At 35.9% G+C, this 25,032-nt stretch overlaps 5 protein-coding genes across 7 annotated transcripts in view; 4 read left to right on the forward strand and 1 right to left on the reverse strand.

Moving 5' to 3' along the window:
• The window catches only part of LOC123014541 (dynein regulatory complex protein 11), a 5,010-nt gene extending 2,046 nt beyond the window's left edge, over positions 1 to 2,964 (forward strand). Inside the window, exons 4-6 of the mRNA XM_044413708.1 lie at positions 1,158 to 1,627; positions 1,672 to 1,896; positions 1,948 to 2,964. Coding sequence (XP_044269643.1) covers positions 1,158 to 1,627; positions 1,672 to 1,896; positions 1,948 to 2,198 — 946 coding nt within the window. The 3' untranslated portion in view covers positions 2,199 to 2,964. The remainder of the gene's footprint in view (positions 1 to 1,157; positions 1,628 to 1,671; positions 1,897 to 1,947) is intronic.
• Positions 2,965 to 8,761: 5,797 nt separating this feature from the next.
• On the forward strand, positions 8,762 to 18,488 carry LOC123015059 (fatty acid synthase). Its single transcript, XM_044414496.1, has 6 exons — positions 8,762 to 8,888; positions 10,611 to 13,080; positions 13,132 to 13,390; positions 13,594 to 17,676; positions 17,736 to 17,975; positions 18,027 to 18,488. The coding sequence occupies exons 2-6, from the start codon at positions 10,631 to 10,633 to the stop codon at positions 18,141 to 18,143; spliced, it is 7,149 nt and encodes a 2,382-aa protein (XP_044270431.1). The 5' UTR covers positions 8,762 to 8,888; positions 10,611 to 10,630; the 3' UTR covers positions 18,144 to 18,488.
• On the reverse strand, positions 18,487 to 19,880 carry LOC123015061 (2-oxoglutarate and iron-dependent oxygenase domain-containing protein 3-like). The gene is made up of 4 exons (XM_044414498.1): positions 19,750 to 19,880; positions 19,616 to 19,698; positions 18,972 to 19,563; positions 18,487 to 18,922 (listed from the first exon to the last, which is right to left on the reverse strand). The coding sequence occupies exons 1-4, from the start codon at positions 19,756 to 19,758 to the stop codon at positions 18,650 to 18,652; spliced, it is 957 nt and encodes a 318-aa protein (XP_044270433.1). The 5' UTR covers positions 19,759 to 19,880; the 3' UTR covers positions 18,487 to 18,649.
• Positions 19,793 to 21,909, forward strand: LOC123015060 (threonylcarbamoyladenosine tRNA methylthiotransferase). The gene is made up of 5 exons (XM_044414497.1): positions 19,793 to 20,031; positions 20,086 to 20,215; positions 20,264 to 20,487; positions 20,536 to 20,957; positions 21,006 to 21,909. Exons 1-5 carry the CDS (start codon positions 20,015 to 20,017, stop codon positions 21,848 to 21,850), a joined length of 1,638 nt encoding a protein of 545 aa, XP_044270432.1. The 5' UTR covers positions 19,793 to 20,014; the 3' UTR covers positions 21,851 to 21,909.
• Positions 21,910 to 22,976: 1,067 nt separating this feature from the next.
• Positions 22,977 to 24,853, forward strand: LOC123015062. 3 transcript variants are annotated; one of them, XR_006413361.1, is made up of 4 exons: positions 22,977 to 23,292; positions 23,343 to 23,584; positions 23,637 to 24,262; positions 24,317 to 24,853. XR_006413361.1 is itself a non-coding variant. In XM_044414499.1 (3 exons), the coding sequence occupies exons 1-3, from the start codon at positions 23,065 to 23,067 to the stop codon at positions 24,043 to 24,045; spliced, it is 879 nt and encodes a 292-aa protein (XP_044270434.1). In that variant the 5' UTR covers positions 22,977 to 23,064; the 3' UTR covers positions 24,046 to 24,851. The 3 variants fall into 3 exon arrangements, 1 of the variants encoding a protein (XP_044270434.1); XR_006413360.1 differs by having other exon boundaries at positions 23,637 to 24,466; positions 24,511 to 24,852; XM_044414499.1 differs by having other exon boundaries at positions 23,637 to 24,851.
• The last annotated feature ends 179 nt before the right edge of the window (positions 24,854 to 25,032 follow it).

Below are 25,032 nucleotides of genomic sequence, written 5' to 3' on the forward strand. Positions count from 1 at the left end.
CTTTAATCTTTAACCATTAGTACATTAAATTTGTTTAAATTAGTTTTAATTAGTACCTACTTATTTAAAACTAATGAAAATAAATCAACCAAATCCAATTCAATCAAAATAAATTGATGTAAAAATAATTATAAAAATTACTTAATTAAACATAACAACCTGCACAATCACAATAATTCTGATAAATAAATCCCTACTTAGCAAAACATCATACAATTTACAGTTAGTAAGAAGAGTACGTGTCTCATATGTATCAAATAAAAAATGAACTGAACTTTGCACTACTTTTTCTATTAACGTCAATATATATCTTTTCGCAAACACATTAACTAATGATAAGACATCTTTTTCATTTCCTAAGAATTACTCATTATCTTTTATTATGTTGATATTGGATATAGGTGTGTAAATGTGCAGCAAAGATAAACGCAAAAAAATGTCTATTCAGTGCCGAACTGAGATGTTTTAAATACTTATTTCAGTAACAATGAACCAGATTTTGATTTGTTTTCAAGTAGAACTACAAAAAACTACATTTTTAAAAATAAATAATTAAAAAAACTGAAAAGTCAAGACAGTAAGTACGATAAAATATAATATAGAGTGCAAAGTTGTGTTAAAAGTTAAGTTAAAATTTAAAGTTTTGATCTTTTTAATGTTGAACAGTTTAATCACTTTTTGTTAAAACCATTTACAAAAGAGGTCATAAAAATGATATCAAACGAAAAGAAAGTTCTGTTTACGGAAGCGCAAGTGGACTTAAGTCCAAGCTACGGTATCCGTAGTCCAAGCATTATTTTTAATTCTTTTTGCAAAATTCAATTCTTCGTAAAAAAAATTGCGTTGATTGAATTAAACTGTTTTAACCTGAAATGTTTTGTCTTTCAAAAGTCTGAGCTGCTGTTCTATTAAAAACAAAAGTCAATAAAAATGATTTAATGTCTTTTGCTTATGTTGAAATTCAATTTTAATTTTTCGTTATTTATTTCATAAAATATCCTATAAAGATCTGGATTATCAGAGCAGATTCTCTCGGCCCAAATTACCCCAGTCATCAAAACCTACTAGTCCCCTTATGAAATAATACTAATTTTATTCACTTAATTATTCATTTCTGTGTTCACAAGAGATTATTTTATTTTTTATTTTTATAAAAGGTGTCCAGATGTTTATTTGGATGACTTCAAAGGGGAGCGTTCTTACAGCTATCCTGTCGTTTACAACAAAGGGAGTGAACGACCGATCGCTCTCGGAGATATGAGACAAATTGTAGCAGAATACTGTGTGCTACCACTTCTTTCTCCCCAATTACATCAAACTACTCCACACATAAAGTCATTAATGATAGCTGGACCCAAAGGAAGTGGCAAGGATATGCTAATCCACGCTGTATGCAATGAAGCAGGAGCAGTTCTTTTTGACTTGACTCCTTCCAACATTGTGGGAAAGTATCCCGGAAAGTCAGGATTGACAATGTTAATTCATTTGGTGGTCAAAGTATCAAGACTGTTGCAACCATCGGTCATTTACATGGACTGCGCCGAAAGACCTTTCGTCAAGAAAATTCCAAAAACGGACAAAACTGATCCCAAACGACTTAAAAAAGATCTGCCAAAAATTGTGAAAAGTTAGTCCATGTTAAATTTTGAAAAAAATAATAATCTGGAATAGATTTCAGTCCTGAAGACAGAGTAATGTTGATAGGCGTTTCAAGCTGCCCGTGGGAAAGTGACCAAAAATTACTTCAACAAGTGTACCAGAAATTTATTCTCGTTCCAAAACCTGATTACAGCTCACGGTATTGTGTTTGGAGTTATCTTTTGAGCAAATATAGTGCCATAAGTTGGCAATTCGACACCAGTGTTGTCAGTAAGATATCCGATGGCTTCACTATCGGTAACAATGATTGCAAAAGGTACAAAACTGGGATTAGTAATTTATTTGCAGGCTCAATTGTAAGCACTTTTGAGGAAGTCATGACAATAAAAAGAATGTTGCAACTGAGAGTCCATCCATTGAGTCCTTTAGAACTCGTCAATGTGTTGTGTAAGAAAACACCGATTTACAAAGAAGAGGAAGAAGCAATCGAAACTTGGTGGTCGAAAACACCACTCTGTCGAAGACGGGCACGAGCTGTTGAAATTTTGTTAGAAGAAGAAGCAGAGCTTCAAGCTAAACAAGCAAGCACTAAAAACTAATTAAACCTTCATATTTGCTCCTGTTAATAAAAAGTGTGTATGATTTATACAAGTTGTTCCGTTTTTATATTCCATAATTTTTCACAAAAAAGAGGCATTTTTTCGATACAACTTACCCTTTTTGAGTAAAATTAGTTTACAATTTGTCTTACAGACCATACAAAGAAAAAAATTAAAAATGAAATTTGTTTTATCGTTTAAGATGGCCGTGAGTGAAAATTTCGACATCTGATCTTTGAATTCGTTCAGGTGTTGAAAGGTTTCTTGGCAGTACCAACTTTTGTAATTTTATCTGTCTTGCAGTAGTGGTAAATCACTTTTAGGGGGTGTAGCTCGCTTACATAACATTTGATACATGTTTATAGAAAACTTTTGTCCTAAAACTGAATATTCTATCACCTGTTTAAATTTGTAACAATAAAAACGGAACACCCTGTATAATTTCAATTAAGTAATAAAACAATTTTTTTTTGTATACGCTCCGGAAAATAGTTGTCCTAGAGACTTATTTGAGTCCCTAAAAGGAGTCTTTTCCTGACTCAATAAAATAGTACGTTAAATGGTTAATTTAAGAACTCATCAGTCTCCAAAAAGAGTTTTTCCGGACGAAAAAGTCAATTTGGTTACCATGGTGACAATTTTTTTTTATTTAATAAGAGGTGTAAATTCGTTTTTTGGGAGCTTTGACAAAAAATGTTGTTTGTAAGACGTACAGTTAAACAAAGTGAAAATGACGCTTTAATAAATCAGCCCCGACCCTTCTAATCGCAAGCAGGCAGGATCGTAAATTATCGAATTGCAAACTTGACGTAGTTTCAAGATAAACTCCTTTACAGAAAATTTAATTCAAAATTAAATTAACTTGAATTAAGTTGCCATTTATTTTGCATTGACAAACGTCAAGTAAAATGAAAATGTAATTTGTTTAATGAAAAATTTACCAGACTATTTTTTGAAGAAAATTATGCATTAATGATGATTTTGACGAAAGAACAAATCATTATTAATTTATTTTTTTAACTGTTTTTCAAAATAAAATCATTTTATATAAATAGAGGAAGCCTATTTCGTAAAAAAATTCGTCCGGAAACAGCAACGATTCGTCCGCAAAAACTGTATTTTAGATACTTGTTTGTAACAAAAATAACTATTTATTTATTAATCTTTGCATTGCAAATAGATAAGCATAATTATATGCTTATGTAGATTATTCGATTATTGATAATAATTTACATGTATTTAAACAAAATTTGATAAACAAAAAATATAAATTACATAACGCCAAAAAATGTGTTTTGTAATTGATTTGCCTTTTGTCTCTACATTTGAATAGATTTTTTATTTCGTTTTTATAATACAAGTAATTCCAAAAATTGGGAAGTAATTACCGGCAAGTAAAGTCATACAGAGAACAGGTATATACTTACTAAAATCTACATAATAACGTTTTTGTAAAAATCTATGACTTCAAGACAACCTTTTCTCTCAGCGAAGGTCATTTCTACGTCACTAAAGTTAGTCGTCCCCTTTAAAAACAAAATAAAGAAACCTCAGGAAATTTTCTGTTGTTAAACAACTATTCGGTTATGCATTATGTATTAAAATTAAACAGTTACTTTTTTTAATTACTTATATACCTAAACATGAAATTAATGTAAATGCAATAAATTAGTGTTTTACACTCTATAGAAAAAATTCTAAAACGATTTTAATAAAATTCCACTCCAAATAGTAAGCACAAAATCAAAATGCTTTGAGCCTTTCAGTATAATTTGGGTGCAAAATAATCACATTAAAAATAATACTAAAAAGCAATTTTTGTAGTTTTTGAACCAAATAATAGAGGGTTTTTAATAATTATTTCTCGGGTATTTCCGATAAGGAATATTTCCAACGATACCTGACAGTACTGGTCAGAATAATATTCAACCAATCAAATTAATTCATAAAAATTTCCACTTAAAAGTAGGTTAGGTAGGTCTACTTAAATTTTTGCATTTTCTATATTTTTAAACATAAGTTTAATAATAAAAAATGTCATTATACAATTATTATACCAGATAATTTAATACACAGCAAAAAATGTTAAGTATACTCTTACATAGTTGACTCACTTTAGAAATAGAAAACTCAACTGAAACCGAATGGAATAGAAAATACAACAATACTGCTACCTATCGAGTGATTGTACACTTGAGTGCAAAAAAAACGCAAATTATTTTTTTTATAATGTAATGCCTGTTAATAAATGCCAGTTTTTTGACGTTGTCCTGGTCACAATTCACAATTTCATAATTGTCGGGCATCTTCCAAACTTCTATCAGGTTTTTCTATTTTTTTCCATTTCGTTTTCAGCACTGACTATGACCACCAAATACAACATTTCTTTTGATAGTTTTCTAGACCTTTTTGTGAACAACCTTTTTCACACTATGTAAATCTCTGAAAAATTTGACAATTTTGATTTTAACAATTTGCGGTTTTTTGCACTCAAGTGAGAAAATAATTAATTTTTTTTTATTTTGATTTAAATACTGGCAGCATCTTTGATACAATTTTGTTTTAACCAAAATTAATAATCTAAAATTAAACGGAATAACAAATTACTCAACTGATCAAAATAATATCTCCACACTAGCGGTGATCTATCGATGTTTTATTTTTATTAGATTGTGCAGGTCACTCATGCGATACCTATTTTTTATTATCTGTTATGGAAATCCAGGTTCAAGTTCGACTTTGCTTTTACACTGACATTGCTTTGTTGACCTGATTGATAATTTGACCGGGCAAACGAATATTTTTAAACTGTTGTGATAAAAAATTATTTTCACGTGATTGGTTAATAAATGCCAAATAAATTGCGTTACTACAGCAATTGTTTCATGTTATTTTTACATGAATTTTAACTTATCTACTAACAACTTATTTTACTTAAAAATAAAACAAAAACGACCAAATTATCTGCGAATCATATAAAACCGTTTTTTATAACTGCTATACTATACTAGTATATATTGTTGATAAAATCTAGTTTACCAAAAATAGGAAAACGCAAAGAAATTATCTGTATTTTAAATCCAATGAGGAAGGTTTTAAAACATTAAAAAACAAGAACAAGACACTCGTTTTATCAAACAAATGTTCGCTTAATTGTTAAAACGGTAATTTCATATAAAAAAAAATTAATAACACAATTAATTACTCATCGTATAATAATGGGTCACAATAATGGATATCTATTTTTTAACAAGTTGGCATGTTTAGATTAAAATATACAATCATTCAGCATTAATGTGCGTGCCACCAAAAACTTTTCTTCTTTTCTACAATTAGTATTATTAGTATTTTTGCACCAATTTTGTCAAATGCAGAAATTTTGATGACGATTGATAGCTCTTTAAAAATTTCTGATATTAAAATGTCAACAAAGGATTTATTTTTGTTTCACTCATCTCAGCGTGTTTTATTTACCTATATCCTTGAACTTGAGTAGGTGTGTACACTTCACTTAGTTATTTCAAAAAGCTTCATCGGAAGCTATGTAATTATCTCAACATCTTCAAAGGTTTCTCCGACCCTGACAAAATTAATAACTTGATTTTACAAATAAACAAAACCTGAAACCCGAACATTTCAGCAAGTTCGCCAATCTTAAATAACATGTTACGACCCTGCTCTTAAAAATGCCCCAAAAAATAGAAACAACAGCACTGAAAAACACACTTCAGTAAGATCTTGACTTTCAGTTGTTCTAGTTTTCACAGGTGCAATGAACCGACTGTCTTCGTGTGATGATCACGCCATTGCCATTATCATTTACTACACAACAGATTAAACCGATTAAAGCTCTGATTTAATTGGACTTATTTTGTGAATAATCGAAATCACGTTTTTAGTGATTCACAAACGTTCATATTTTTTGGCCGACCATTATTTTTGCCATGAAAACAAAATTTGCAAATTCTAACTGATAAAAGCAAATAAACAGTGTCACTTTATGTAAAAAAAACAGCAGTAAAATTAACAAAGTAGATGGGTTACTACAAAAAGAGTGTTGCAAATTATTCAAAAATTTAATTCTACTATTTTTTTCAACCTCTAAAATGAAATAGCACGATCACTAAATTTACTACATGCATCGCAAATTTTTCTAAAAACAGATTCCCAAACCTTGAAAGAATTATGTGCGGAAGTACCTAATTTTGTACTTAAAATATTAAAAACACAGATGGGCGCTGAAATAAATAACGATATTTGCCACGAATTAAGGCTGAAATATGTTCCTAGATAATGAAACATCACAAACTTGAGACAATTCTCCGAGTCAAGAAAGTTGAAAAATAGTACCTTGTCAGATTCTAAGCTCTTTTTTATTGTTTTTCATGAATAATAAAAATATAAAATTGTTATATAAATTTTAAATAGCAAATTAAAAAAACACTGAATAAAAAAAAATGTATAATACTGAAAATTTCTTAAAATCAACAGAAAAAATTTGTAACTTTATTTTAGAGCCGGATAATGAGTTATTATTGTATAAACCTTCATAAATTCGTAAATTACCCATAATGTATTTTTTTAATGTCGAAAATTTACTTGTTGAAAAACAAGACAGAAAATTCTGCACCACCAAAATTGTTTTATTTTTATATATCGTTTTATTATTGTTGAAATACATAATCGTTTATACAAGATGTTTCAGAAATAATTGGAAGAAAAAACTTTACTTTCAATGGCACCTATAAAAAAAAATACCGAAAAACATTTTTTCTGTTGTTTTTATTCGAAAACAATTTTCGTAATATAAAAATTGTTAAATTTTGACTTATCAAAAATTTTTTTAAATGATTTCTAAGACATCCTGTATAAACTTATTACAAATTCAGATAATGCTATACACATAACTCCTATTCGACTTAGCGATATATTTCTTATTCTATTGTTATCTTCTGAGTTTCCTTATAAGCACTGGATGTGAATAAAAATTGTTAATAAAATTATAAGTTTCTAATACTTTCTATTTTTCATTGTTTTATTATATACAGGGTGTTTGGTCCAAGTCGCCCCGGCTGATAACACCTAAACTTACTTCTTTTTATCAAAAAGTAAATATTTAAGTAATAATATTCATTCTTGGCTTTCTTAATAAATTTATTAATTTTTTTAGCACATCCGGTGTTGCCGGAAATGCTACCAAATTTAGTTTTTCAAATGGAACACCTATGTTCTTTGTCCTCCAAACAATAATAATTGACATGAAAAATACTGTAAACCACTATTTATTACATTTTGCGTAATACAATGCAATCAAAAAACATCTTAAATGTTAGAATTTCAAAAGGAAATTGGTCGCGTAGACTGATTTTTAATTTTAAAGGAAAGGTGTGAATAAAAAAATGCTTAGGTACAGTTTAATTGTTGGTTTGACAAATCTAATTTGTCAGTTGATGAGCGAGTTCTCTTATGAAAACTCTTGAATTTTCTTCGACTGATAACAGAACATTCAGATTTCTATTTTCTTGTTCTTCACAAAGAACCACAGGTTTTTTAGTTTTAAGAAGCGAACTTATTTGTCTCAGTTGTTTTTCAATTCGACTAAATTTCCAACGATTTGAGTATTTTTCTCTTCACTGTCTTTCAGCTTCCGCTCTATTTTTATTGGACTTAAAAAACACTTCAAGCTTATCTCTACCAATTCATCGTAATTAATATCATCCATTATTCAAGATCTCAATAAGATTTATTGACAAATTAGGCTTTGTCAAACTAACAATTAAACGGTATCCATATTGCTTCTTGCATAAATACCTTTACAAGTAAAATCCGCCTAGGTTGCAAAATTTGCAATAAAATTCAAAAATTTAAATTGTTTTCTGAGTGCTTTATGTAAAGTAAAATGTAATAATATCCGGCTACACCGGATGTGCCAAAAAATATGATGCATTTACTAGGAAAACGAGAAATGAATAGTATTATTTGAAAATATAGTTTTTGAAAAAAAAAGAAAGTTTAGGTTAAGATTAGGACCGAACAGCCCTGTATATTATTTAACAAAATTTTAAAATCTCAATAATAGAAATTCTGTTAATATCTTCAGTTTCTCGTTCTGTTCTATATTGCTTATTGTCTTACAACCAGAAAAAAATCTGCATGTATAAAGGTCTAAGTTACTTATTTTTGTTTAACAAAAAATTGATTGAATAGTAGTATTTGATCTGTAAAAATTAGCGCAAATTTTTGATGTTACCCACAAACAGTAAAAATGCCATTAGTGTGCCGTATTCGAAACCTGGCAAAAATGAAAAAGAAGTTGAGGAACAATCAATAAACTTCTAAATAATGAAAAGTACCCCCAAAATCGATCTTTTCCAAACAACCCTCAACACTCCTGAAACGGCAATCAAAAAAAATAATTTCTTTGATGGGTTGTTGAAAGATTCCCATGTATCGACCAGCAGACTTTTTCAGCGGCATTCACGGAGCACGAGCAAACCACGCAAACACACCATTGGCTGTGGCGCATGGTCTGACATAGGACCACATCCCGAAACAGATAAATGGCAAGCGCAGTGTTTGGATATTCATTTCACAAGTACAACGTGTTGAGCGCGAATTTATTAGAATATTATTTATAATAGGTAGTGTTGTGCTTATTGTGATATTTGTGGATTATTTAGATTTATTTAGGTAAGAATTCAACTTAATTCACCTCTATTTTACTTAAAATTCGTGAAACGTCACACGAAATGCCGGCTAATTTTCTTTTCCAAAACCCTCAATACAAACAATTGACAATTGTAATTTGTAGCAATTTAGTGTTTTCCCATGAAACACTTGAATTGATATCGCATTATTTAAATCACTCCAACGGTAATTACGTCATGTTTGTTTACTTAAACCTAAGCCTATGTTTATTAATTTTCGCATGATACGCCACTGCCTTCGATGGAAATTTAATTCAAATTCAGTAAATTCAATGCGGAAATTTTTGCACCCAAAATTCAATCACACCATCACAACATTTTTTTAAGTGTTTACGTGAGCTAAATATTGGGACTATTTAAAATTTACTACTCACATGTATTTATTAACGTAAATAATACTCTAAGGTCAGTTGCAGTCAGTTTTGCGTTTTTATTTTTCTTTCCAGATAAATTACAATTTTTCCAAATTTATTCCTATTTATTCTAAAAACGTTTTCTTAATTTGTTCTTGATAGAAACCTCTAATGTAAAATGTATTATTGATTGGGAATACCATTGTCCTATTGCTTTATTCTATTTAAATTTGGAATTTGGGAAATGAAAATTATTTAAAAAATGTTTCGCTTAAAACTAAAGATACACAAAACAAATAGTACCAAGAATAGCTGAGTGTTTAGTTTTACTAGGTCAATATTGCCTTGTTATTGTCAAATATATCTTTTGCAAACGCTAATTGAAATTATGTAATTGGAATACACCAAAAAATAAACTGTAACAATAACTTGGCGCCTCAAAAACATAATAAAATTATTTTATTAATTCACCAGTTCTGATGGTTTATCCACTTTATTATAATTTAGAAAATTTAATTGACCGGAAAAACATTTGTTCTGAGTTTTTTAAAACAATTTGGAAATCTGAAATCACATGCTATCTAGCGGATAGGAATCCCATGTTCAAAAGTCATTTTATTGATGTAGTAATAAAAAAAAATAATGAAAAAATGTAAATTAAATTTGCGTTTCAACCTCGGGTTTTAAGCACCCATTTGAGTAAAATATTTGGTTTTGCTAAAAACCGTAAAATAGTCGTAATAATTATTCAAAAAAATTATTATTGCGACTGGAATAAACTAGGCTTTTTTAATAGCGCCGATGTACAAAAATTTGAACTTCATTTCCCCAATTAAACTTTAATCTATGAATTTCTATAAATTTTACGACTTGGAAATATATTGTAATGTCCCGTAAAACTACAAAGTGTACTCACAAAACATCGACTTAAAAATATAATTGCGGGAACCGTTACAACGATTTCTGTTACGCTTGTAATTATACGCCAAAAAATTTACAGCTTGTAGAACATTTGAATCGAAAATAGGCAAGGTTAATGTATTTGTGAAAAAAAACAGTGCCCTTATTTTTTAAATTTTGCATAAGTTACTAATGTCAATTCAGTGTCATAAGACGCATAAGTCAAAAAATTCTTATACTTTTGGTAAAATACAAGGAAAACATACTGAATTTTGATTTAAAATAATTAATCTGATAGAGTATCTGTTTTTAAACTGTTTCTGTATCTCTATTGAAATAAAAATAACCGCTCGCCTTTCTACGACTTCTTTATGAACCAATTGTGAGTCACATCCTCATCCATTGTTGCAAAATTGCGTTAACTTATTGTTGAAATTTCTTTCAATTTTCAGAACTTAATTTATTAATCACGATGCCTGCCCGAGTCCCTGATGCACAAAACGGCCACGTATATGGAATTAGCGACGACATCGTAATCACCGGAATTTCCGGTCGTTTGCCAGAAAGCAACAACATCGAAGAATTCAAGCAACAATTATTCGATGGTGTCGATCTAGTAACCGATGACGATAGACGATGGCCCGCCGGTCTCTATACTCTCCCTGCTCGCACCGGCAAGCTGAAAGACTTGTCGAAATTCGATGCCACCTTCTTCGGAGTTCACCACAAACAGGCTACTGTTATGGACCCTCAACTCAGACTACTCCTCGAATTGACCTACGAAGCCATCGTCGACGCGGGAATCAACCCTAATGACATCAAAGGCTCCAAAACGGGGGTGTTCATCGGTGTCTCCGACAGCGAATCGTCCGAATTCTGGACACAAGATCCCGAGCAAATCAACGGATACGGTCTGACCGGATGTTGCCGTGCCATGTTTTCAAACCGAATTTCCTACACTTTTGACTTTAGCGGCCCGAGTTATGCCCTAGACACGGCTTGTTCCAGTAGTTTAGTCGCAATGCAGCAAGCAATAACTGCGATAAAAACGGGCCAATGCGATGCCGCTATAGTCGGAGGAGTTAATCTCCTCTTGAAGCCCACATCCTCATTGCAGTTCCATCGATTGGGCATGTTGAGTCCCCAAGGAATGTGCAAGGCTTTCGATGCCTCTGGAAACGGATACGTGAGGTCCGAAGCCGCGGTTGTTGTCTTTTTACAAAAAGCCAGTGTCGCGCACCGAGTCTACGCCACGGTCCTTGGGTCCAAAATCAACACAGACGGTTTTAAGGAACAAGGAATTACATTCCCGGCCGGCTCTATGCAAAACCAACTCATCCGAGAGACTTACGCCGAGTTTGGGGTTGATCCCAATGAAGTTTCCTATGTGGAAGCCCACGGCACCGGTACCAAAGTTGGTGACCCACAAGAAGTCAATTCAATTGCTGACTTCTTCTGCACCAAAAATCGAAAGGAACCACTCATGATCGGTTCGGTTAAAAGCAACATGGGTCATTCTGAACCCGCTTCTGGGCTCTGCTCTTTAGCCAAAATCGTCATCGCTATGGAATCTGGAATGATTCCCGGAAATCTCCACTTCAAATCTCCAAATACTGACATTCCTGCCCTTCTCGATGGCAGACTTAAGGTTGTTGCGAAAAACGAACCATGGAAAGGCGGTATCATCGGTGTCAACTCATTCGGGTTTGGTGGTGCCAACGCTCACATCATCCTCAAATCAAACCCTAAACCTAAGGCTTCATGGCCTGCTGATCCACTTCCCAGAGTCGTGGGAGTCTCTGGCCGGACCCCAGAAGCTGTCAATACGTTCCTAGACCATGTCGAAAAGAACAAAAACGATGAAGAATTCCTGGCACTAGTTGATCAAATCCATAAAAGTAACATCACCGGACACGCACATCGCGGTTTCACTGTACTCAGCAACCCTTCACTTCGCGAAGTCACAGAAGTGTCAAATGAGAAGAGACCAGTGTGGTTCGTGTTTAGTGGAATGGGCTCACAATGGCCTGGCATGGCAAAACAACTCATGGAAATTGAAGTGTTCAGAAATTCGATCAAGAAAAGCGCCGAGATTCTCAAACCTCACGGTATCAATTTGGAGGAGATCATAGTCAACGGCACTGAGGCGACTTTCGAAAATGTCTTAAACTCATTCGTGTCAATTGCCACAATGCAAGTCGCTCTAACCGATGTCCTCAAAGCTTTGGAAATCGAACCTGATGGTATCGTTGGACATTCAGTGGGTGAAGTCGGTTGTGCTTACGCCGATGGCACTTTTACTGCCGAACAGGCCGTCCTTGCAGCCTATGCCAGAGGCAGAGCCATCATCGAAAGTAAACTGATCCAAGGACAAATGGCCGCCGTTGGCTTATCATGGGACGAAGCCAAAAGACGATGTCCCCCTGATGTGTTCCCCGCGTGTCACAATAGCGAAGACAACGTTACCATTTCTGGACCTATTGACGTCGTAAACAAATTCGTAGACGAATTAACAGCCGAAAATATTTTCGCCAAGAAAGTCAACAGTTCGAATATTGCATTCCACAGCAAATACATAGCTGAGGCTGGTCCTAAGCTACGCAAAGCTTTGGAAGCCATCATTCCAAATCCCAAACCAAGAACCTCACGTTGGATTTCTTCTTCGATCCCTGAATCGGCCTGGGGCACACCTCTAGCACAACAAAGTTCAGCGGCCTATCACGTGAATAATCTCCTATCGCCGGTTTTGTTCCACGAAGCTCTCAAACATGTCCCTGAAAATGCTATTGTTATAGAAATTGCACCTGCAGGGTTGCTGCAAGGTATCCTCAAACGGGCCATAGGGCCTAAATCCACCAACATCAGTCTTGTTAAAAGGATGCATCTAAACAATGTTGAATTTTTGATTTCCTCAATTGGACGGTGAGTTGTAAAAGTTGGAAAGTAGAGATTTTTGAACGTTTCTTTTTGTAGGATTTACAATGCTGGGGCACAACCCAAAGTTGGTAATTTGTACCACCCTGTAAGCTTTCCGGTCGGGAAAGGAACACCCATGATCGCATCCATGATCCAATGGGACCACTCCACAGAATGGGCCGTGGCCAATTTCTGCGACAAGGGGTCGAGGTCTGGTGAATTGGTCGTCGACGTTGACTTGAGCAAAGAAGATGACCAGTACCTTTCCGGGCATGCTATAGACGGAAGGGTCCTTTTCCCGGCTACTGGTTACTTGGTATGTTCCCAAACTACTCTCGTAAAAAACAATGATAGGCATACTTATATTTAACTAATTCTTCAAGCAATGGTTCATCAGAATTTTTGTGTTTTTTTTTTAACCAGTTATCGTTGGTAATACACCCCATTTCAAGAATGTCAATTATTTATTTACAGTATTAACACTGAATCACCTAATACTAATTTGGGTTTGTTTTGTAGACCTTGGTATGGAAGACTTTCGCCAAATTGAGAAACGAGGACTTTGAGCAGTTACCAGTTATCATCGAAAATGTCCAGTTCCATCGTGCTACTATTATGCCAAAAGAGGGCAGTGTTAGATTCCTCATCAACATTTTCGAAGGAACTGGCGATTTCGAGCTATGTGAAAGTGGTTCCGTTGCCGTTTCCGGCCGCATTTACGTTCCTGAAGACGTCTCCAAAGAAGTCCTCCACTTACACAAACCAACCCCCGAAGTAACCAAAGATCTCCTCCCCTTGAACAACTCCGACATCTACAAAGAACTCCGCTTACGTGGTTACGACTACGACGGAATCTTCCGTGGAATCCTCGAATCTGACAACAAAGGAGTCGCCGGAAAACTCAAATGGAACAACAACTGGATCAGCTACATCGACACGATGCTCCAGTTCTCCATTTTGGGTCAAAGCACTCGCGAACTCTACCTCCCAACAAGACTGCAACGAGCTGTGATCAACCCTAAGGAACATTTGCAATACCTCAACGGACTCAAAGAGGACGATCCTACCGTCTACATGTACCGCAACATTGGGGTTATCAAATCTGGCGGTATTGAACTCCGCGGAATGAAAGCGAGTTTAGCTCCCAGACGCCAACAAGCACAATCCCCACCCAAATTGGAAAAATACCAATTCGTGCCTTTCGAAAACAATGTGGCACTTAGCGAGAATCAAGAAAAAGCCAAGACGCATGCCCTTACTGTTCTTTTGCAAACCGTACTCGAAAATAGCTCAGGGGCTTTGAAACTCAAAGTAGCAGAAGTTGGGAGTGGACGACCAGTCGAATCAATTCTAGCACCAAGTGTGAAAGATATTCTCGAACGAGAACCTATGGTTTCTGTTGATGCCTCTGTTGTGACTTCTGACTCGATCGACAGCTCGGCTTTGGAAAACAGTGGAATTAAAGTGGTCCAAAAAGATGTCACTTCTAATCCAATTGATCAAAACTTGCATCTTGTGGTAGTAGCCGATGCGTTAACACATGACAAAATTAATTTGATTGAAAATGCTGCCAACAGTATTAAAGACGGCGGGTTTGTGCTCCTCGAAGAACCTAAAGGGGCCATCAATAGTAGTAAATTGTCAACAACGGGACTTATAATCGTGAGCACTCAAGTCACAACTACGAAAATCTATGTCTTGCTTAGGAAACCGGTTGATGTTCCTTCCGATTCAACTGTGATTCAAATCACTGAAAATAATTTCGCGTGGGTCGAATCCGTTAAAGATTCAATGAAGAAGAGTGAGACTGACGGTAGCAAAATCTACTTATACGTTCAAGGGGAAGAACTCACTGGATTAGTGGGGATGGTTAATTGTTTGAAACAAGAGCCTGGCGGTGTTGGAATCCGAGCTGTCTTTATTCAAGACACAAACGCCCCCAAATTTTCCCTAACTGCTTATGACCAACAACTGAAAAAGGATCTTGTCCATAACGTCCTCAAAAAGAATGTCTGGGGGTCTTTCAGACACATTTTACTCGACAATGACCATGATGGTGGCAAATTACAAGTCGAACACGCTTATATTAACACTTTGACCAGGGGAGATTTGTCCAGTTTGAGATGGATTGAAGGACCTTTGTCTTACTACAAAGGTGGTGACTCGTCGTCTGAGCTTTGCCATGTGTATTACGCTCCTCTCAACTTCCGTGACATTATGCTGGCGACTGGAAAACTCCCACCAGATGCGTTACCTGGGAATTTGGCAGGACAGGAATGTATTCTTGGTTTGGAATTCTCCGGACGGGATAGTAAAGGACGCAGAGTAATGGGAATGGTGGAAGCGAGAAGTCTTGCGACTACTGTAATCGCCGACACTGGATTTCTGTGGGAAGTGCCGGAGAAATGGAGTTTAGAAGAGGCTTCAACAATTCCGGTTGTTTACGGTACAAGTTACTACGCCCTTATTGTGAGAGGTGGCATGAAGCCGGGCGAATCAATCCTCATCCATGCTGGTACTGGTGGTGTAGGGCAAGCCTCCATTGCTATAGCCCTCCACATGGGTTGCAAGGTCTTCACCACTGTGAGTAGTCAAGCCAAGAGAGATTTTCTCAAAAAAACTTTCCCGCAACTTACCGATGACTGTATTGGAAATTCCCGTGATACAAGTTTCGAACAAATGGTAATGACTCAAACTAACGGACGTGGGGTCGATTTAGTTCTCAACTCTTTGGCTAATCACCAATTACAAGCTTCAGTGCGATGCCTTGCAATCGGAGGCCGCTTCTTGGAGATCGGTAAAGTAGATCTCTCTAATAACTCGCCTTTGGGAATGAGCATCTTCCTGAAAAATACCACGTTCCATGGCATCCTCCTCGACGCGCTGCTTGATAGTGATGGTCCTGATAAGCGCGAAGTTGTCCGTTTGGTTAATGAAGGTATCGCAAATGGGGCTGTTAAGCCCCTGCAAAGCACCGTCTTTAATGAAAATCAGACGGAACAAGCGTTCCGTTTCATGGCTTCTGGCAAACACATTGGTAAGGTCGTACTGAAAATCCGAGATGAGGAAAGTCGCAAAGCGCAACGTCCTAAACCCAAGACTGTGACAGCCATCCCCCGGACATACATGGACCCTGATAAGAGTTATGTTCTCGTGGGCGGTTTGGGTGGTTTTGGCCTTGAATTAGCCAATTGGCTTATCACACGAGGTGCCACCAAAATCGTGCTAACGTCACGAAGTGGAATCAAAACCGGTTATCAGTCACTTTGTGTAAGAAGATGGCGCGAATCTGGAGTAAAAGTATTGATTTCAACCGCTGATGCCACCAGTGATAAAGGTGCCCGCCGATTGCTGGAGGAAGCCAACAGTTTGGGTCCCGTCGGAGGCATCTTTAACCTCGCCGTGGTCCTCCGAGACGCCATGATGGAAAACCAAACCGAAGCCGATTACAAGACCGTCTGCAAACCTAAAGTCGACGGTAGCAAACAACTTGACGCCGCTTCCCGATCACTAGCCCCCCATCTTGACTATTTCGTCAACTTCTCGTCAGTCTCCTGCGGCCGGGGCAATGCCGGCCAATCAAACTACGGCATGGCCAACTCCGCCATGGAACGTATCTGCGAAGCGCGCCAAGCTGCCGGACTCCCAGGAGTAGCCATCCAATGGGGAGCCATCGGTGACGTTGGTCTCATCCTAGAGACCATGGGTGGAAACGACACCGAAGTCGGTGGGACTTTGCCCCAAAGAATGGCCTCTTGTCTCACCACCATGGACACTTTCCTCCAACAACCCAACGCCGTGGTCGCCAGCATGGTCCTCGCTGAGAAACACAAAGCCGGTGCTGACGCCAACCAAGTGAGCCTCATCGACGCCGTTGCCAATATTCTTGGTATTAAAGACCCATCCACTGTGACCGCGTCGGCCTCCTTGGCCGATTTAGGTATGGACTCATTGATGGGAGCCGAAATTAAGCAAACCCTCGAACGCAACTACGACCTGGTGCTTAATGCACAGGAAATCCGAGGTTTGACTTTCGGAAAATTAACAGAACTGGGAAGTGGAGGAGCCGCACCCGTGGAAACATCCGCCCCAACTAGCGACAACCAACTCCAATTCGACAAAAACGTTGAAATCATGCCGAGCAAATCTTTGGTTCAAATGAAGAGTAAAAGTAGCGACTCGAAGAAGAATCCAGTGTTTGTCTTGCACCCGATCGAAGGGGTGGTGAATGCGTTGAATGCGCTAGCCAGTAACATTGATGCGCCGGTGTATGGCTTGCAGTGCACCAAAGACACACCCTTGACGAGTATCAGCGACTTGGCGCAATATTACATTAAGCAGATGAAAACTGTTCAACCGAAAGGCCCCTACACTCTTGTTGGCTACTCATTTGGCGCCTGTGTTGCGTTTGAAATGGGCGTCCAACTCGAAAACAGCGGAGAGCAAGTCAAACTCTTGTTCATCGATGGTTCACCTACTTATGTAGCGACCCACACCGGGAAAGCTAGAAACACAAAGAGTTTGCAGGGAAACACTGCAGCTGAACAAAGCGAAGCATTGGTTTACTTTGCCCTACAATTCAAAGACATCGACCAACCAAAGGTAAGTCTTTTATTCTATATTTAAATTTTTGCATGATTTAATGCTTATTTTTTATGTAGACTGTTGCCGAGTTGATGGCACTCAAAACTTGGGAAGAACGTGTGGCCAGAGCCACTCAGCTCGTGTCAGGTGCCGCCCCCTATCCCAAGGATCAGTTGGCAGCTGCTGCGGCTAGTTTCTACTACAAACTAGTAGCAGCCGACAAGTACAAACCTAATACTCCCTTCAAAGGACCGGTCACTCTTATCAGGGCGATAGACAATTACGTTCAGATGGGTGATGATTATGGCCTTTCTGAGGTAAGTGTCCGATTTGTGTCACCTTTGAAATGTCTAATTATGTGGTTACAGGTGTGTAAAGGCAAACTCAAAGTGCAAGCCCTTGAAGGTAACCACCGGACCATTTTAGGAGGATCGAGCGTGCAAAAGATTGCCAATATCTTACACAGTGATTTTATTAAAGTGTAAATTCTTGAAAATATCTGAATAGCCTCTTGCATCACATCCATGAGTTCTGGGCACAGTATGTAGATATTTTTTGTAATTTAATTTTGTAAATAGTTGTAGGTTTAGCTATATAAAATAATCTAATTTATTTTTGACTAGACAGAGGTTTTGTAATTTATTTTGTAGACGCATTTATTTTTGTATTTTTGGGAATACCAAAGACTAGATGTTGTTGATGTTTAGTTCAATTTTAATGGTTCTGGTAATGATACAAAGTTTGTTGCTTGACTTTTGTAGCATTGTCACAACTTCGGCGGTCACAATCATTCTGGTGTAAATATATGAATAATAAACAAGTTCAATCGAGTCTGTTATGTTTTTTAATACCCATTTTCACAATACTTGAACAATGCTGTATTTTAAAATAAATACAGGTCGAATAACAGTTATCTAATCGCATTTACAGTAATTACTAATACTTACTAAGGAATGTTTAAGTACTTTAATTACTTACTGCCCTTGACTAGCTAATGTGCTGTTGGATCACTGATTGACTTTGTTTTGTCACAAGTGAACGAAACAGTAATTGCGTATCTAACCCCAGAGGTCACCCTTTCAACAAAGTGAGGATTTTCAGCACCTGATGTAAACATCAAGACTCTTCCTTTTCTAGGCTCGACTGTAACGTTTTTCATCGGTTTCTCAGCATTGTCTACAAACACAAAACGTCCTCCTTTAAACTCAACATTAAAATCCGTAAGATACAATAACGATGTGTAGTGAAATGACTCATAAGTTTCCTGAAAAACATTAATTTGAAAAATATTTTGGTAACTGAAAAATAGACACCTTGTCCACATGAATGTGCCAATACTCATCATGAGGCGTTTTTGACTCCAAGTTAGACAATTTAGAAAAGAAAGTTGGATGCGTCAAGTACAGACTCTCCTTGTCTATACCAAAATTTTCCGCAATTGCATGTTTAATTTTATTTTTAACAATTTTATAAATTGTTAAATCTGAGGCTGTGATAAACTTTTCAGATCCTTTCAAAGTGTAAATATTTACAAATTTCTCCCCAAAAGAAAGTGCGCCTGAATGGATATCTAGTATTGAAGCTCCTCCAGAGGACCCTCCTAAACTTATTCCTTTTTTCGCCACATTCAGAAGTGTCTCTGCTTCATTAATTGTGACAAGTTTATCAGAAACAAATCTTCCACATTTAATTGGAACACAAGTGGGGAATTGTGTAATTTCATCCAAGTATTTGGAGTCACACTCCACCGTTTGTCCTCTTATGGGCAAAATATCTTTCTGTTTTGCTAAAGACACTTCTTTTCCGTCCTTTGATGTATACCAAACATACAAAAGAACTCCTAATATGACAATACCGCGGCTCCAAATGCGCTGATTTGGAAATTTTGGCATAGGGCCATAGCGGCTAAAATGTAAGAAAATAATCGCTTTTTAATAACAAACAATAAAATTCATACTAAGGAGTTGTTGTTTCTTTCACATCGTTATTTTTCTTTTCACCGTTTTTGCGTTTCTGAGCCTTTGTAATTCCGGTCATAACCTAAAAAAAAAACTAATAATCTCATTTTAAAATAAATTGAGTACATCATACGTTTGTCATTTACATTCAATTCTTGCTGAAAATTACTTCAACTTGAAAAATTCGCCAATAATTAGAAAACATCCCTTATTTTGACATTTCCATTTTTTTGACACATCTTATAACCTAAAATTCAAGCAATCATAACCTAAAAGTCGAGAAACTCGTGTCAAGTTTAAGAGATTTTTTAAAACAAAGTGCAAAAAGAAAAAAGAGGAGACTTAATTGAAGAAAATATAGAATTTGTTCCACATAATTTATTCAAGAAAGTTAGAAAATGATAACAGAGAACAGGTATTTTTAATTTTTTTTAGTCCAATTGACAAAATGTCGTTGTTTTATGACCAGTGATTTAAATACTTCTTCTTCGTGTTCTGAAATAATCGATGACATTGAGGACCTTATATCAGCCCAAGATTTAACTCCTAAAGAAAGATACAGTTCGCGTAAAAATATTAAAATAAAAGCTAAAAAAAAGGTAGAGTAAGTGGTTTGCGAAACTGCCAATATCACGCAATTTTTGTAGGACAGACACATTGAAAATGTGGAGCCAGTTAGCGGTGACAATATTCCTGGGACTCAGAAAATTTACATCAAAACATGGGGCTGTGCTCACAACAGCTCAGACACTGAGTACATGGCTGGTCAGTTGTCTGCGTATGGTTACAAATTGACCGAAAATAAAAAAGAGGCTGATCTTTGGCTACTCAACAGTTGCACAGTCAAAAACCCAGCTGAGGATCACTTTAGGTGAAATATTTTACCACATTGATAAATCGTCTTAAATTTTTTATGCAGAAATCAAATCCAAGAAGCCAAAGAACTAGGAAAGTGCATTGTTGTGGCGGGATGTGTCCCCCAAGGCGCTCCAAAAGCTTCCTTCATTCAAGGCCTTAGCATTATTGGTGTGCAACAAATAGACAGAGTTGTGGAAGTTGTTGAAGAGACTTTGAAAGGAAACACTGTCAAGTTATTAGGAACAAAAAAAGAACACGGCAAAAAAGTTGGGGGTGCTTCTTTATTGTTGCCCAAAGTTAGGAGAAATCCCTTGATTGAAATCATTGCCATCAATACAGGGTGTTTAAATCAGTGTACTTACTGTAAAACTAAACATGCCAGAGGTGAATTGGGGAGTTATCCGCCTGAGGAAATTGTCGAAAGGGCGAAACAAGCATTTGAAGAGGGCGTTGTTGAGATATGGCTTACCTCGGAAGATACAGGTATTTGTTATTTCTGTGTTTCATGAATTTTTCTAGTGATTATTTTAGGCACATATGGAAGGGATATTGGGACTTCACTACCTGAGCTTCTCTGGAAACTAGTGGAAGTAATTCCTGAAGGTTGTCGCTTAAGATTGGGCATGACCAACCCCCCCTACATCCTAGAACACCTATCAGAAGTGGCAAAAATAATGAACCATCCCCGTGTTTACAGCTTTCTCCACGTTCCTGTCCAGTCCGGAAGCGATCAAGTCCTCTCAGACATGAAACGAGAATACTTCAGAAAAGATTTTGAACACGTTGTTGATTTCCTACAGTCGCAAATCCCAGGCATGACGATTGCCACTGATATAATTTGCGGCTTTCCCACAGAAACTGAAACAGATTTTGAGGACACTCTATCTCTTTGTGAAAAATACAAGTTTCCTAGTTTATTTATCAATCAGTTCTTCCCAAGGCCTGGGACGCCGGCGGCTCTACTTCCGAGAATACCAGCGCAAGAAGTGAAAGGCAGAACTAAACGATTGACAGATTTATTTTATTCTTATCACCCATATGATAAGAAAGTTGGGGAAGTACAGGAGGTGCTTGTAACTGAAGTGTCTCACGATAGGAAACATTATGTGGGGCATAACAAATTTTACGAGCAAGTTTTGGTACCCAAAGATGAAAAATACATGGGGAAACTTGTCACTGTTAAAATTGTCACTGCAACAAAATTTTCAATGACTGGGGAACCCTTAAGCCAAGTCATGCCTGGAATTGCCAAGCCCTTGCAGCAAGGCCAAGTTTCCGGGGTTAAATTGAAGAAAACGGACGATGTTAGGGTGCTAATTACCCTAATTGTGCTAGGAATGTCGATTATTTTTAGATTTTTGTGGATGATACTTTAGTCATTTCATGAAGAAACTTTATTATTACAGCAAGTAATAAATTATTCTTTTCGAAAGAAGTTTTATCGTTCTTATTTACACTATAAAAAAAATGAAATTACGAAAAAACTTAATTTTCTTCACAAGTATTGAGAAAAAAGATCGATTTTATTCGTTTTTCAAACTGATTATAATTAATTTCATAAAGTTGTCTTCTAATTTAAAAAAAGTAGCAGTAAACAATTTGATTTTGTTCACTATAAAATAAAAGTTCAGTATTTATTTTTTATGTACCTGCTTCCAAAAATGGTTATTTATTGGACTCAATTGAGTCCCCGAAATGAGTCTTTTTCGGACTCATTAAAATAGTGCGCAAAATAGTTATTTTGGGTACTCAGTACCTAAAATTTTTGAAAAAGTCAATTTGGGTTTATGGTGACGAAGTTTTTTAAATAGTAAGTAAGAGGTGTGAATTCGTTTTTTTTTGGGAGTTTTGTCAAAAGAAAAATTGTTTGTAACACGTATGTACTTAAAACTGTATTTTAGGTACTCGTCACAAAAATAATAATCATTTGCACAGTAATAGTTATTTTTAGGTACCTAAAATACAGTTTTTGCGGATGGAGCTCGTTATGTCTGGGGTTGCTTGAATCCTTCGTTCTTCTGACGGTTTCTTGTCTTGTAAGGCTTCTATTTCCCTGTTGTGAATCCTTTGCTTTTTATCGGATTCCTCTTCGTCTCCCCGGGATTTCTTTCTTCTTGGGATTTTGCTTCACAAAGTTTTTGCAAGACTCCTACATAACACTATTTTTTTTTCCACTTTCGCGATACATGCGACTGAAATTTTCACACACACACACACATACGATTTGAAATTTCGCGACTACCGCGGTATTATTGTGTTTAAAAAATTTGAAAAAATGTTAAAATTATGGTTTTAAGACAAACAAAGTTTTATTTGTCGTTGTAGGACGAATTTTGTGTACGAACTCTAATTCCATCTGAAAAAATTTTGGGCATTAAATAGAATCAAAAAACATTTTACCTAAAATAATCCGCTCTCTACCACTTATATAAGTGCTGTACTTAGAATATTTACTTACTTATTTATTGTTATCTATGTACATAATAGAACAATTGTCCGATAATAAAAGTCATAAGTAGAGTGTAACAACTTTTTATCTGATATAACGCAGGTATAAAAAAAAAACTGTTTAATTGGGTGCGAACTCAAAATGACTTCCCCACATAAAGACATTCTTATCGAAATTCCTGACGACAAACTGCCCCAGCTAGCAAATTTGTATAAAGAAAAAGCTCCCTGGGCCCCCCACATGGTGAGTTTCATTGACATGGCGATAAAATGGAAAAAAACGGAGATATACCGCGACACATTGCATATTTTTTCGCCGAATGATTCATGGAAAACGGATGGCACTATCATTGCTAGAATAATCCTAATGGTAAGTAAAACCATAGTATTACACATTTTCCTCAATGTGTAAAAGAATAGAACGGACATCAGGACATAATGGTCTTTACTTTGGACGATCAATGCACTAATCTTTACCAAGGACTCATGGAAACCCTTCTTCTGAATTACAACAACATTAAAACCTGTTTTTACGGTGTTCATGAAAAACACATTTATTTCATAAAAACTTTTCTGAATGAGAAAAATCTTGCGATGGATTTCCTTGTCCCGATGCATGTTTATTGCATTTCACCAGAAGAAGCACGCAAATTTACGATAGAGTATGACGAAATTTGAGAAAAAAAAAATAAGAAGTCAAAAGCGAAATTTCAGGTGCCCCCCTGAAGTCTACCTGAAAAAATTGGACCCGAGTGCAGGCCAACAAATGAACGCAACATGGCTTCACAGATTTCCAGGTTCGGATAAATATTTAACGAGTTTTATTGACGCGAATGGAGGATATGGAGTTTTCCTGAAATCAACCCATGAGATGGTAGCGTGGGTTTTGAGGCACGCATGGGGCCATTTGGCGATTCTTCAGACCCAAGAAGCACACAAACGGAAAGGTTATGCTAGTTTAGTGACTAAAGCCCTATCGAAGGAGATAGCAAACGAGGGACATTGGCCCCTAGGGACCATTCTTTTGAAGAACAGGATATCGATCAATATGTTTGAAAAATTGGGGTTTAACAGTATTGGTATTTGTAATTTTATTCTTGTTGATACACGTGCTAATAAATAAATTCACTGTAATCAACTGGATTTATTTTAGCAAAATTTAGATTATAAAAAAATCTGTTCTATCATAGAAAACTGCACCTTACTAAAGTTGGAGCACTCAAAGTAAAATACAATAAAAAAATACTTAATTTCCAAAAGGAAAAAAGACAAAAGTCTAGGCAACATGCAAATTTATATTGTTTTAATTAATTTACGACACCTACTAATATCGAAACCAAGTGAGGAAAAATCTTATTCCAAATAAACATCTGTATTTTAGCTTCTGCACCCAGATTTATCACCGTCATTAACAGCCATGGCACCTCTTGTAACAGCAGCAACAAAATCACTGTTAACTTTAAAATTAAAGCTACAAAAGATAAATTTTTAGTCTTCAACATACTTCTTCTATTTTACTATTTTCAGGTCTTATGGCATCAATGGTATGTTCCATCATGGGTGCAGTCTAACTATAAATTTGTTACAGAGTTGCAACACGTTCAAATGGGTGCCTTTGACTCTTCTTTTAGAGTGGAGAAATTTAGAATTTTTTAAACATTTTGCCATGTTCCTTACTTGGAATTTTTCTCTGGGGCTCGAGTTCTGAAACACCCGCTAGTATCTGTAAAAGTGTTGTGTGCTGACGGGGCCTTACTATAATAGTGGTACTTAGTTATTTATTTTCAGTCTTGTTAGATAACAATAACGTATAGCTTCTGTGCAAGAATATTATTGTATTAGTGAACATTTATTATTCTTTTCAGCAATTCCAAATCTGAGGTTTTATAATTTTACGTACTAAGCATATATTTTTATATTAAACATATTTTTTTCTACTGTGTATTTAATATTTCACTGTAGATTTATAATTTTTAATGAACAAAAATACTTCAATAAAATACTGTGCCTTTATAATTTGTTCCCAAAAAAAGTTAAAGGAAAACAATTCAAACTGGTGCATAGTTGGCCGCGTTCACACATTTCAGTTGACAAAAATATGACATTTGAC

Source organism: Tribolium madens, unplaced genomic scaffold (genome assembly GCF_015345945.1).
Source record: "Tribolium madens isolate multiple individuals breed KSU strain unplaced genomic scaffold, Tmad_KSU_1.1 Scaffold_97;HRSCAF=244;Tcas5.2_LG3a, whole genome shotgun sequence".
Lineage (NCBI taxonomy): Eukaryota > Metazoa > Arthropoda > Insecta > Coleoptera > Tenebrionidae > Tribolium > Tribolium madens.

Excerpts from the sequence above, each read along its gene's own strand:
- LOC123015061 (XM_044414498.1), bottom strand. Across the intron at positions 19,564-19,615 it reads AAAGAAACAACAACTCCTTA|CCGCTATGGCCCTATGCCAA; the intron begins GTATGAATTTTA and ends CTTACATTTTAG. Across the intron at positions 18,923-18,971 it reads GGCACATTCATGTGGACAAG|GAAACTTATGAGTCATTTCA; the intron begins GTGTCTATTTTT and ends AATGTTTTTCAG.
- LOC123015060 (XM_044414497.1), top strand. Across the intron at positions 20,488-20,535 it reads CCAGCTGAGGATCACTTTAG|AAATCAAATCCAAGAAGCCA; the intron begins GTGAAATATTTT and ends TTTTTTATGCAG. Across the intron at positions 20,958-21,005 it reads GCTTACCTCGGAAGATACAG|GCACATATGGAAGGGATATT; the intron begins GTATTTGTTATT and ends TGATTATTTTAG.
- LOC123015062 (XM_044414499.1), top strand. The coding sequence starts at position 23,065 with ATGACTTCCCCACATAAAGACATTCTTATCGAAATTCCTGACGACAAA. Across the intron at positions 23,293-23,342 it reads TTGCTAGAATAATCCTAATG|AACGGACATCAGGACATAAT; the intron begins GTAAGTAAAACC and ends GTAAAAGAATAG. Across the intron at positions 23,585-23,636 it reads GCACGCAAATTTACGATAGA|GTGCCCCCCTGAAGTCTACC; the intron begins GTATGACGAAAT and ends GCGAAATTTCAG.
- LOC123015059 (XM_044414496.1), top strand. The coding sequence starts at position 10,631 with ATGCCTGCCCGAGTCCCTGATGCACAAAACGGCCACGTATATGGAATT. Across the intron at positions 13,081-13,131 it reads TTGATTTCCTCAATTGGACG|GATTTACAATGCTGGGGCAC; the intron begins GTGAGTTGTAAA and ends TTCTTTTTGTAG. Across the intron at positions 17,677-17,735 it reads AAGACATCGACCAACCAAAG|ACTGTTGCCGAGTTGATGGC; the intron begins GTAAGTCTTTTA and ends TTTTTTATGTAG.